This window comes from Euleptes europaea, chromosome 18 (assembly GCF_029931775.1).
Source record: "Euleptes europaea isolate rEulEur1 chromosome 18, rEulEur1.hap1, whole genome shotgun sequence".
Lineage (NCBI taxonomy): Eukaryota > Metazoa > Chordata > Lepidosauria > Squamata > Sphaerodactylidae > Euleptes > Euleptes europaea.
In genome coordinates, this window is record NC_079329.1 from 1114460 (window position 1) to 1128025 (window position 13566).

The window sequence follows — 13566 nt, forward strand, 5'->3', positions numbered from 1 at the left end:
AGAATGGTCCATATTGGCATCATACAGCACTTGGCCGTGTTGCCTGTATGAAAGTGGGACTTTCCGGTGATGTCACATCTATGCCAAGCTGTGTGATGACATCGTTAGGAGCAGCAGTGACATCACCACCTCTGTGCCATGATGCGGAAATGAGAGAACCTCCATGGGGAGACCGGTCACTGAGATGGAACGAGCCCATGAACCCTCGCGGTGACGAAACCATTTGACAATCAGAAAACTCTGCACTGTCCAACGATGTCATTGCAATGACATCATGGGAGAACAAAAGTGAAGCTTGGAATTCTGGGGGACCCCTAGCAGTGGCCGTGTGGGATTAAGAGGAGCTTGAGGGATTCTGAGGACGCGGGCGCCAGACTGTGACATCTGCATGGCCCAGCTGTGAACCCGGGCCGTCCTCTCTGTGGTGGTGACGCCATCTCTGTGTGACTGGTATATCGGGATGCTGCCATGGAAAATTGAAAGCCGGAGAAGGGCTTGCCGGTTGCGCTCTTAATGACATCAATATAATGTGCCTCTGGACCAAGCTTGGGTGCTGGTGGATGATGTCACAAGAGCCGGCCTGTGAGATCATAACCAAGCGCTGCTTCTTTTGTATCCGTTCTTTAAACCTTCATATTGAAGGTGGTGATGCTGATTTTTATTAAAAAATTGTATCTTGTAAACCAAAATTAAGGGAAAGGTTTGGGGGGGGGGAGCCAGAGGAAGGAGGAAGATTCACTGGTGTGGGGGGGGGGATTTTGATGCTAAAATTGTCCCAACCTTCTTGTCTGAGCAGATGCAAAAGCATTTGGGTCCCAGAGGGGTTGCAGCTTCTTCCTGGGACTGTGAATCTTTTTTGTTTCTTAGGGAGGAGGGCTGTCTGTCTGCTCTGAGCTCTGGACAGGATCGATCTAGGACCAAAGACATTCCTCTCCAGCTCCTTGGAAAACTTATTCCTCTTTGTGAGACCTTATTGGGGAATCGTCCTACTACGTCCGAAATTGAAAGGGGGAAGGGGATGTTATTGGGATTTTTGAGCCTCGCCCTACCTGGCTCTGCAGCCATAATTGACCTGCTACCCCCCCGGCCCCCTCCTGTCTGTCTGTCAAGGGATGGGAAGTCAGTGGCAGAGAACCAGGGAATGGGCCAGATTGTGAGGGGATGTGGAGTCTTGGAAGGGAGAAATGTCGGAAAGCCCTGCCCCCCCCTACAAAATGCTAATTTAAAATGTAATTATCCTTTTGGTTTGTTTAATAAAAGGTTGTCTTTTTAAAAAATGGGCATGAGAGATTTGCCATGGACATGAAGAGGCTGGCGATAGAAATAGGGGTTTAAAGAGAGGGGTGGGTGGGAAGGGTGGGGAGCCCTCAGTCGCTGTTGGGCTCCCTGGGAGAGAAGCGAGGCCAACTGGACCAGCAGCTGTGGGTTGGGAAGACTCAGTCAGGGTGGGGGGGGAGCTCATGGGTCATCTCAGCCTGCCTAAAGCAGGAGGATCACCCCTCAAGGCACCCCCTCTGAGTTCTTATGTTTAGAGCAGAAAAAGGACCCCCCCCAAAAAAAGCAAATAGGTTCCGATTATTTTGACTGTGATCTTGTGCACTTACCTGCAAGTCAGCCCTCTGGGATCAAGACTTTGCGGGAAGCAAGAGAAAGGGGCTACCTAACCAAGCTGTTGAGACAGCAAAGTGTGTTGGGGGGGCTGGGGGGTACTCTGTCCCAGCGGCTCTCAGTCCGCCCATAAGAAGGGACTCCCTCACCCAGGCTGGGGCACAGTTGGTGTGTGGGAAGAGAATTGGCCAGCCAAACAATCTCAGCGCCTTAAGCCAAGCGGCTAGTCCTCATGACAACAGAACTGTTTTCCTTTCCAAGGGGCCACAGGCCAGCTCAAGAAATAGATTTTAACCACATGCACAGAACGTGGTGTGAATGGTAGAAGCCCAAATTAGAATGGGGGAGGGGCTGGGTGGGCATGATGGGCCTGCACAGAATAAAAGGGGAACTTTTTGGGAACTTGGTGTAGTGTCTCAAATCACAGTACGTGATCTGAGGGGGGGGGGGTCATATGAAGATTGCGCCGCCAGTCCATCACTGCAAGAGATTCACCCACTTTTGATGGCTTTTTAAAGGGACTAGACAAATCCATGGAGGAGACGGTACCAATGGTTGTTAGCCAGTGGCTAAAAGGGCCTCTATGGTCAGAAGCAGTGTGCCTTTGAAATAGCTGTTGCTGAGTTTGTGGGCTTCCCAATGGGCTGTCCCTGGATGGAAACAATGCTGGGGCAAGATGGTCGGATCCTGCAGTGCTCCTTGTGGTCTTCCTGCTGCCTTTGTGGGAAGTAACTGATGAAGCTGCATGGAGTCTGAATTCCTGGCTTAGCTGCCCAACGAGGGGATAGAGAAGGGAGGGGAGCGTTGTTCCCCACCCGAGGCAGGAAGTTGGAAGGGAAACCGGCTGAGCTCAAACTCATTAGGGAGAAGAATCCTTTGCAGGGAGGGGAAGCTGGAGGTCAGATTCCTTGTCTAGACACAATGGGGGAGAGGATGGGGTTAATGGCCCCCTCCTCTGATTTATGGGCCCACCCGCTCGGCTCCTCTCCCTCCACAGGCTGTGGGTGGTGTTCCTGCTTTGGAGCCAGCATGGTAGTAAACAGCTTCTTCCTTCATGGAAAAGCCTTTTGGCCCCCAGAGCCTCCCGCAAACCTGGGTGCAGGTTGGAGTCCCTTGTTCAAAAACAAAAAAACAATCCAAAATTCCATGCTTTTAATTTAAAATTTTAATTTTTGATGGTTGCTTTAAAAATAATTCTCACGCCTCTCTTGATGAATTTTATAGTACTGATACACGTCGCCGCGGGGTGCCATGGTGGATTCCCAGATTTACACCCTGAACTTTGCTCAAAGAAGGAAATGAGCAGTTCCAATTTCTGCACTATATTTGCCAGAGCATTCCCTCCCCCCCACCATTCCCCCACCCCCAGCCCCGGTTTGTGGTTTAGCATCTCAATAGCCTTACAACACTGCAGTTGTTGGGGCCCTTTGGGGAATGTGTGTGGAAAAACTAACAGTAATATTTAGTATTTCTGCAGCATGCGGGAGTATTTAAAGTATCCTGTGGCTCACAATGCTGAGACCAACTCTGCTAAGTAGGTTCATGTTCTTAGGGGCTCCTGCCGGTGGAGGGTGGGGGCCCACTGCTCAGTCTTGGCTACAGGCAGTGTCAAGGGCAAGGGCTGGCCCTCGCTTCCTGGGCCTGGCAGTGCCACAGGGCATGCCTCGGAGTTGGGTGGAGGTGGCACCAGCAGGGATGCTGCAGGTTGCTGGCAATGCGCTGAGCTCCTGTGGTGCCCTGGCACCCCTCTTGGCGTGCCGTCCAAGAAGTTGCTTGTGTGCTGGAGCACTGCTGCACCAGGCAGATAGGTGATGTGACCCTGGAGAGCCGCTGCCGGTCTGAGTAGGCAATACTGACTTTGATGGACCAAGGGTCCGATTCAGTAGAAGGCAGCTTCATGTGTGTTCATGCACCTTGGGCCCACAATGAGCTGCCTCCTCCCTCCTTTTGGCGAGGGGGTGGTCCCTCTTCCTCCAGGGGAGGCAGGGCCCTTTTCCAAGGCCATTTTTGCTCCCAATCTGCCCCTGTTGGGAGGCGTGGCATCACATCCTGCCACCGCCCTGGGTCCAGTGAGACTGGTGTGAGGAGAGTGGCAAAGTCCATCGCTGAAGGCACCAGAACTCCTTGGGCTGACCCCTGTTAGAAGGGCCAGATTTCTCCCTCTCTTCCTTGCCTCCTCTTGTGTCCCCCCAGGTGGGCCCACCCCACCCCACACTTCGCTCCCTGCCCCCGCCCCCAGTTTTCCCCCTCCACTGTGTGCTGGTACTTCCTCCCCTCCTCCCCTGCTGCCCTTGATTTCTTCAATTAAATTAATGGACAGAAATGGTAACCAATTTTGATCAAAGTCAGATTTGTGGAGTTTTCCAATTCTTGCATGGTTTCTTTTTTCAATGGAGGGGGGCAGATCTTTTGGGAATAGCCTGGAATCCTCACACTTCCCCAGTCTGAATCCAGAGGTGCCTGTAATTTTTTCCACCGTTTTTATATGTTGTCCCTTGCAAAACCAGACTGACTTCTCCACCAATCTAGGCAAGGCCTTTAGTGCGAAATATGCTGCCCGTCTCTGCTCTGAAGGTGCTGCGTGTGTATGTTTCATTTTGCCGGGTTTCACCAATGCTGGGGGAGGCATTCCTACACGGAGATCGTCTAAGACAAGTAGCGGAAAAGGCAGAGAGCTGGGCACGTTTCCTCCACAAATCTCCAGGCCGGCAGTGCCACCCTGTGGCCGGACCAAACAAAACATCATGCATCCAAATGCATATGCACGTGGCTCACATGGCCAAGCTTTAATTTAAACCAGGGCTCAGACCTCTCCAGCTACACAATCTATTTTAAATACTAGAACTGAGCTTTGGGCCAGGAGAGCCAATAACAGTGCCTCTGGGAACATGGAGAGTTTCTTTTCCTGAGCAGTGGCTGTAAAAAGTGCAGCCAGCCTAGGGCTAAATAGTCTATGATTACTCAAGAGGCAAGGAAATACACTCTGTATATGCACAGAGGTGTTGTTTTAAATGGGAGTGGTATTAAAAATGTGTTCTTGAGCTGGGGGCAGATTTGGCCCAGGACTTGCTTGACAGGAGAGGAAAGGCCATGGGGGGAGCATCCATGCCTCAGTGGCAGAGCATCTGCTTGGCATGCAGAAGGTCCCAGGTTCCATCCCCGGAAGCATCTCCAGTCAAAACAGGATTGGCAGTAGGTGATGTGAAAGATCTCAGCCTGAGACACTGGAGAGCCGCTGCCGGTGTGAGTAGACAATAATGACCTTGGTGGATCAATAGTCTGAGAAGGAACTGTGGTTCAGTGGTGGAGCCTCTGCTCGACATGCAGAAGGTCCCAGGATCAATCCTCGGCATCTCCAGTTAAAGGGACCAGGCAAGTAGGTGATGTGAAAGACCTTTCTCTGCCTGAGACCCCAGAGAACCACTGCCGGTCTGAGTAGACAAGATTGACCTTGATGGACGGAGGGTCTGACTCAGGAGAAGGCAGCTTCGCGCGTGTTCATGTGTTCCCAAGCCAGAACTCATTTGTCACAGGGGAGGGGGATGCAGCAAGTTGAAATGGGGGGAAGGAGAAATCTTTATTTCTTTACAAATTAAAACCTGTTCCAATTGGTTTCAAGGGACAGCCGCGAGAGAACCGAACGGCTGCCTGCAGGGGAGCTTGCCCTGGGCTGGGTCAAGCCAGAAACGGAGACGGGTCACCCAGAGAGAAAGGCAGGGTAGGGGTTCTGCAAGCACATCGGTGCTTTTGTCAGGGTGGGGGCTGTTCCGCCCTGTCTGGGCTTCGTCATGGGCCTGAAACCTGCAGAAAGAGGCACAAAAGAGGCAGGGAGATCAGCTGCACTCCCAAACATGTTTTCATGGACGGGAGACCCTAGCTACCCCTGCCCCGGTTTCTCAGTGGACGGGTTGCCAACCTCCAGGTATCACAACTGGTTTCCAGATGACAGAGATCATTTCCCCTGGAGAAAATGACTGCTTTGGAGGGAATATTCTATGGCATGATGCCCTGCTGAGGTCCCTCCACCCCTAAATCCCACCCTCCCCAGGCTCCACCCCCAAATCTCCAGGAATTTCCCAACAGGGAGCTGGCAACCCTATTTGCTTGCTGCCTCAGTTGGCGCGTGCAGGCTCGCTGGCTATGATCCCGCACGCAAGTGCCTTCCGCAAGCACAGAAATGAGTAGGCAATCAGGATCTCACTCAAAAGTCTCTCTCCACAGCTCCTGACCAATGTTTTGTTTGCTTCGAAATAAGTCAGTTTAGGATCTCTGAGGCTCTGCTGCTAGCCCACGTTGCACCAATAACCAGCGTGGAAGGTTATTTGTGGGGGGGAGGGGTTGGGGAAGGGGAAGACAAGTTAATTTCCAGTGGCCAGTTGGGTGCACAGTAGAGCGGCTGCAAATTAACAAGGGTCAATGTGGGGGAGGGGGGGGGAGATCAGATCCTGGACTTTGGCGCTTAGAGGAGCAAAAGCCCTGAAAGTCTCTCTCTCTGGAAGGTTCCTGGCTCTGTGTGTGTGGGGGGGCCCCTCTGCACCCACTCAGGAAGAGAATCCCTCCCACTTTCCATAGATGCGTCCAAGCCCCTGGCACCTCTTCCCAACACTCTGGCCAGTAAGGAGGGGAAAGCTCCCGGCGTGGGACCCCCAGCGGCCTCTCTGCTCTGTTCGGAGGCCAGGCCTCCCTTCCCACTTTTCCTGGGAGCTGTGCAACCCCCCCTTTCTCCACTCCCCTAATCAGCAGCTGAGCTTGAAAAGGGAGAGGCTGCAGAGGTCAGAAGGAGCACACCTGAAGCCGCTTTGGGCCTCCAGCCAGCCAGGCCAGCCTTTGTCTCTTCAATCCTGCTGCGGCTCTCAGGGGCTCAGGCAGAGGGTCTACCCCTGAGGCACAGCCCCTCCCAGCCCCTCATCGATGTTCAGAGGCAGTTTAGCTCTGGATGCCAGAGTTGGGGAGGGGTAATTGATGGGGAGGACTACCAGGACAGGGCTGGAGGCAGAAGGCTGGACTTGCCAGGGCCTTACTCCAATCTAGCTTTTTTTGGGGGGGGGGATGCCAAGAAGGGTTGGCAACCTCCAGGTGGTGCCTGGAGATCTCCTGGTATTACACGTGATCTGTAGGTGACAGAGATCAGTTCCCCTGGAGAAAAACGGCTGCTTTGGAGGGTGGGGCTCTATGGGATGTCCTCCTCCTGAGTGCTGAGCTCCCTCCCTAGGCTCTGATCCCAAAATCTCCAGGACTTTCCCACCTGGGGGTTGGCAACCTTAGTGCCAAGGGAAGGCTTGGCATCTTCCCCTTCCCCACACACACTTTTTGAAAACGTTCCCCCACCCTTGCAGGTTGAGTGAAAGGAAAACTGCCCTTGCTCCACCGTGGTGCTGGAGCGCTGGAACAAGACCTGGGTTCAGATCCCCCCTCTGCCGTGTAGCCAGCCTCACCTGCCCTTCAGGGCTGTTGCCAAGGGGAAAGGAATTAGGGCAAACCGCGTGTGCCCACTTGGAGCTCCTTAGAGGTTTGGGGAGAACAAACGGATCCAGGATCCTACAGCTGCACTCACCATTAGCACCCGAGGCCACTGAAGGTCCCAATCCGGTCGAGCTTGATCCCAAAGCATCCTTGCTGGGCCATTTTCCTGGTGCGCCCCCGAAACTTCCTTTGGATGTTCACCAGGTCTTTGAAGAGGTGAAGCCAGGCGTGTTCCGAGGGGTGGTTGGAGGGGTCCCGGAGGGGACGCTGCCTGCTCAAGAGCTGCTCAACGGAGCCTTGTGGGACCGAGGGGGGATCCCGCTCATCCTCTGACAGGAGAGTAGCCAGATCCTCCCCCAGGAGCTCCAGCAAGGCCTGAAAAGGGGAGAGAAGTGGGAGGATGGGACACTTGGGGCTTGCTGTTGTAGACCGAGGCCCCCCCCCCAACGCGCCAGTATCTCCCCAACACCCGGCCTCCCTTCCCATCCCCTCTTCCTGCCTCGTCTATAAACCCAAGAGGTTTACGGAAGCGTCAAGGGTTCCCCACTCTGGCCTGGGGGATTCCTGGAGATTAGGGGGCAGAGCCAGGGGAAGGTGCTAACTGGGGAGGGGAGGGAGCTCAGCAAGAGTGCAATGCCACAGACAGAGCCCCCATCCTCCAAGGCCGCCATTTTCTGCTGGGGAACAGAGCTCTGACGCCTGGAGATCAGCTGTAATTCCGGGAGATATCCAGGCCCCACCTGGAGGTTGGCAACCCTAAAGCATTGCCTTGTCTGGCCAGATCCTCTGCAGCAGAGCCAGGCTGCCCAAATTCTCCCGCATCCTGGGAGCCAGCCAGCCGGCATCCTCCAGGAAAGATGGAAGGGTGCCTGTGGGAGCTGGGAGGAACCCCCAAAGGGAAGCGACGTCTAGTGAGGGCCCCCGACTCCTGGGTTCTATACCTACCTGGGGTGAGTGAACAGGGCTTGGGGAGACCAGACGCAAGAGGATCAAGAAGAGGAGGGGCAGGAAGGATTTCATGCTTGTCCAAGAAAGTTTCTTTGGGGGGGATCCAGTTAGAGGTGGGTGCCTGGGGGACTGGGTGGGTTGCGACTGGCCGTCCCTTGGCCCCAGCCGGGGACTTTATAAGGGTGCTTGGCTCACCACCACCCCCAGACCATCTCCCGGGGCAACAGGAGCCACCTCCTGCTGGCAGAGAAGAGGGCCAGGGAGTTATTCTGGGGGGCTTTTGTCCCCCAATGAAAGGCAGACTGGAGGCAAGCGTTGCCTGGGGGATGAGTTACGGGAAGGGGGGGACAAAGGAAAGCGGGGGGGGGGCTGGGGGGCTGAGAAGCTAGCCTAGCTGGAGGGAGGAGAGAGAAAGGGAGGCATGCCACTTGGAGGTGGGCAGGGTGCTCAGGCAGAAAGGAGGGTGGCAGGGAGAGGCGCAAGAGAGCGGGGAGAGGAGAAGCACCTGGAGAAATGCCCTGCAGCTGTGAGGCACCCAGGGGGGCTGACCTGGTTCCACCCCCCAGCTCGCCTGGTTGCCTCAAGGTCTAGTCTTCATTCCTTCCTGCCCATGCCACCGGGCGCCCCCCATGCACCCCGGTTCCTGGTGCCACACGCTCCCCATCTTACCTAGGAGCACTTGATTCCCCGACCCCCAGGACCCCTCTCCCCTTCCACCCTGTGCAAGCCCCCTTCCCTAACCTCATCACAAGGGGAAACCGGGAGGTGCCACCGAAACATCCTGGGCAAAGAAAAGGCCCTGCCGATTCCTTCTGTTCCCCAGGGAGGTTTCCCAAGAGACGGCCAAAGTCGCCCCGGGACTGCAGCCTTTCCATCCTCCTCCGTCATTTGGTCAAGGAAGGGGGGAGGGCTGGGGAGGGGGGAGGGGATCTGGGGGGCCTTTCCCCATAGGGGGCGCCACACTCAAGAGGCTCAGTGGGGAGGCGGCGCGGCACTCTGGGGTTTCAAACGCCCAACAATGTAGGGCTGGGAAGAGGAACCTGGACCATCTTGCGCTGCAGGGTGGAAGCAGTGTGTGCGTGTGGGGGGAGGGGGGGCTGGATTTTGTTTTAAAGGAGCTGCTCTTTGGACCTAAAATGCCAAAAGGATTGTGTCGAATGACACCATCTCTAGTTAGCCAAACAACATGACTTCTGAGAAACGCTCTGTTGAGACGCTGAACTTTTATGGGACAGAAGGATGCTCATCTGTGATGTAATTCTGCAGAACAAAAAAAGAAGCAGAATTTGGAGGGCTTCTACTGCACATCCATCATTGTTTATTTTTAATTTTTATATTATAGGGTACAGAAAAAGGGAAAAGGGGAGGGAGAAATAAAAGGGAAAAGCAAGATGTCCAAAATATATCAATATCCGAGCTTTTAAATGATTTACATTCTCATCACTTTGACAATAAGTCTAAACAATAGAAACATTAGAACAAATCTTAAATTTTCCTAAATAATTTTGATTTTAACAATCTTATTAATTCTCTAAATAATATTTCAAGCACGTGAGTAATAATCATTTAAAGGTTGCCATTTAACCTTAAATTCTTCCATTGAGTTCCTTTTTATCAATTGTGTTAGACTAGCCATCAGTGTGAAGTCAAACAATTTGTCAATCCACTCTGCAATATATGGAAGCACCATAGATTTCCAATATGTTGCATAAATAATTCTGGTGGCCACATCCACCATTTTTTATCCCAAAATCTCTGGCCCATCCAAGCTCCATGGGGCATTCCAGGCTGATTACCAGTCATCCGTGCACCAAGGGTCTTTGCGTATTCTCAGACGCTTTCAAACTATTTCTCCTCCACTCTTGTGCCGCTGTCACCTTTTTATACTAAATCCACGCATTATATTAATCCTTTGGTATATAAAAAAAACACTTGTTCTTGAAACTGCAAAATACATGATGTAGTGTGATCATATGTAACCCCCCAACGCCAGGGTTGCCATCCTCCAGGGGGAACCTGGAGTTCTCCTGGAATTACAACTCATCTCCAGATGACACAGATCCATTCCCTTGGAGGAAATGGCATCTTTGGAGGGTGGATTGTATAGAACCACATCCCCGTTGAGCACCTTGCCTCCCCAAACTTCACCCTCTCCAAGCTGTGCCCCAAATCTCCAGGCATTTCCAAAGCTGGAGCTGGCAACCCTAATGGCAATATTGTGGGGAGACATCTTTGACCCATCATTGAGTGAGAAATTGGCATTGACAGAACGGCCAGAAGCCTAGAACCAAGTGAAAGTCAAGTAAGCAGTTGGATTTCCCAATAAAATACAGGGGGAAGTTCTCTTGCACAAACCCCATTGCAATGGATGAGAGTTTACGGAAGAGCAGAGCCCTGATTTCTCAGGTTAGAGGTGTGGGGCCTCAAGCCTCCCCAGAAGAAGTCCAACGCCGCTGGAGATTGGCTCTAGAACAACAAATCAGCTGGGCTGAGAAACAAACAAACAAAAATCCACTTGGACAGCGCATGCAGGTCCTGCCTGTTGTTGGAAATAGGTTCTGGGGCTGAGCTGTGGCTAATATTAGCACCCCCCCCCCCATTGCCCGGTTTCAAATTGCAGCCTTCAAGGATCAAGTCACGGTAGAAGACCTGGTGGCCGCTCCCCACCGAGATGAGATGGGAGGGTGCATCTCTCCAACGGACGCCCCATGGCCACTGCTGGGCCGCTTAATTAACGGCACCAAATCAATTTGGGATTAAAGAGCCCGGGAAGCTGATTAATGGTGGGACTCAATGCCCCTCGAGACGCACGGGGACTCAACCTGCCTGTGACCTTTGTCTTTCCTGCCCAGCACATCAGCAGGAGCTGTGGGGGCTCCTCCCATGCGCCCCCCAAGAGTGTTCCTCCTTTCATTCGGGGGATTAGCTGAGCAAATGGGCATTCCGGCCCTTGATAACACAGAAGCCCTGGAAACCCGCCTCAAACTGCCGGGGCTTTCAGGCTGAGGGAGAGCCGTGGCCTTCATCTGAGGTCACCCCCTCTTTGTTGGCTGGCCCCTGCTACGTGGCAAGGAGGCAGACAGTGCTCTTCCGTGGTAGGGTTTCCAGGTCCTTCTCCACCACCAGCGGGAGGTTTTTGGGGTGAAGCCTGAGGCGGGCGGGGTTTGGGGAGGGGAAGCACTTCAATGCCATAGAGTCCAATTGCCAGAGCTGCCATTTTCTCCAGGTGAACTGATCTCTATCGGCTGGAGATCAGTTGTAATAGCAGGAAATCTCCAGCCACTACCTGGAGGTTGGCAACCGTAGGCACCGGCCCTGCCTGTACCCTGATCATTTCAAGTCAGGGGCCTGGAGTTTGGGCGGGGCAGGGCGGGGCGGGGGGGGGAGAAAAATGGATTGCACAGGAAACAGAACTCTTGGGTTCATTATAATTCCAAGCTCTTTCTAAGCCAACCGGCCAGACAAAGGAGGGCTGGGGATGACGAGGGCCCCACTAGAGGGTGTCTCGGGGGATACAAATCTCCTCCCCACCCACCCCCGCTCCATCCCTCCCACTAAATGGCTAAAAATAAATATTTTGACCCCGGACGTTCACCACCCCTCCTCTTTGGCAATGGGGTGACGGCAGCGGCCAGCAGTGAATGGGGATCTTCGCAAAACAGGCCCTGAAGGCACAACGGCGTGCTGCATTCCTGGCACTGCCCTGGGAGTCTCCCCTGCCAACTGTGGCATTGAGAGCTCACTGGGATGTCACAGAAGGCCCCAGCACGCATGGGGGTTGGGGGTAAAAGGCCTTTTCTCTCTTCACAGCCTCCTCTCCCACTCCTCACCCATCAGGATTCACACGGGGACCTCGAAAGCAAACAATATACATAGAAAATGCTTCCGTGGTTTGCTTGGCTTGTGAACTTTCTTTGGCAGGCAGGCAGTTGGCTTTTTTTCAGGTTTGGAAATTATTCCCTGGTCATCTCACAAACTCACGTGCCTCCGTGGTTGGCTTTGGCGCAGTAACATCATTTTCTGATTATGGAACAATCGAAGAGGTAAGAGGCAGAAGCAGAGGTGCGAGTTCAGCCAACAGATGAGGAAACAACATGTTTAAAACATCCAGAGATGTAGAAGGGACACATCCTGAGAAAACAAGGTGGGGGTCTGAGCTGCCTGTAACCAACAAACAGTTCCTTCCCAACATTTTGGCTAATTTGAAACTATACTTTTTAAAAAGTCAATTCAGTTGCATCGTCCATTTATGCACTTGTGCTGGGCGCTGGTTCCTCCTGAATGCGTGTTTGGTTCCCATCTCTCCTGCCCTGCCCCCACTCCCAAATGTGCATTTGGTCTGTGATGAGTGGTGAATAAGTGCCGTGGCCTTCAATAAAGGTTGCTTGAAAACCAGGAATCTCGGAGAGCAGGTGGGAAGGGTGGCACGGAAGATGCCACATTCTTGCCTACGGGCAAGATGCCTAATCTAAAACGCCCGCTGATTTATGGCTGGTGTTTAGGGGAAAGCCATAAAGAGTTTTTACAGTAAGAAGGAACAATGCAGGCGCAAGCTATCAGCCAACAAGAAGGTCAGGGGGAGGTACCCGCGTTCACATGCCCGCCAGCGTGACCCTCTGCCAACCATTCTCAGAGACCCACATGCTGCGTTGTCCCCTGGTCAGCTGGAGTGCCCTGTGATCAGGACAGAAGATCCTCCCTCAGGGCCGGCCAAAGGCAGATAAGCCAGGGAACTTTGCTCCTATCACCCCTTTCGCATACTATTCTGCTCTGGGAGGACCCCAACTCTCAACCCCCCCAAATCTACATTACTACCCTCCACATCCCCTTGAAGCTTGGGTTTGACTTCTAAATCCCATCCCTTCTTCCTAATCTGCAGTAGTTCATTGCTGCCGCCATTCCTCTTGCATCCAGGGTTGCCAATCTCCAGGTAGTATGTGGGAAAAAGGGACCTTTATGCTAGTACCTGAGTTTGAAAATCAGCATAGATGCGAAAAGATTAAACAAAGGGCAAAATTTTTTATGGTGCTACACACTTATACAAACCACAAAGGTGATACAATGGATGAAAACATGATAAACATGAACAACAACAATGTAACTGAACAAAGAAGAACATACAGAAGCAGAACATACAAAAGCAGTTCATACACAATCCAAAGGCAAATGCCTTTTGAAAAATGGAAGTCAACAGTCCTTAGTAAGGTAAGTATTAATAACATGTACAATCCAAAGGCAGAAGCCTTTTGAGAAGAAAAAGTCAACAATCCTTAATAAGGTAAGTGCTCATGTTTGCTAATGGTCCCTCAAAGGTTGCCAAGTAGTGAAGATATAAACTGAAGGGGAAACGGCCGTTTCGGTTTCTTATATTAAACACCTTCTTCAGTCCCCAAAACAGCTTGTCTATAGTTACATTTGACTGCTCTCACACTCTTTAGACCACGTCAGAGGAATAAGAGAAGTGTAGCAACCGTCTTCGTGGGTATGGGCTTCAGACAGCCATAGCCCACAATGAATCTCAGCCATTGTCGTTCCCTGAAGCCAATG

At 52.7% G+C, this 13566-nt stretch overlaps 1 protein-coding gene across 1 annotated transcript; it reads right to left on the reverse strand.

The window, feature by feature from the left end:
* Positions 1 to 5365: 5365 nt before the first annotated feature.
* Positions 5366 to 8091, reverse strand: LOC130489999 (C-type natriuretic peptide 1-like). Its single transcript, XM_056863792.1, has 3 exons — positions 8017 to 8091; positions 7163 to 7446; positions 5366 to 5409 (listed from the first exon to the last, which is right to left on the reverse strand). Exons 1-2 carry the CDS (start codon positions 8089 to 8091, stop codon positions 7165 to 7167), a joined length of 357 nt encoding a protein of 118 aa, XP_056719770.1. The 3' UTR covers positions 5366 to 5409; positions 7163 to 7164.
* Between the last annotated feature and the right edge of the window lie 5475 nt (positions 8092 to 13566).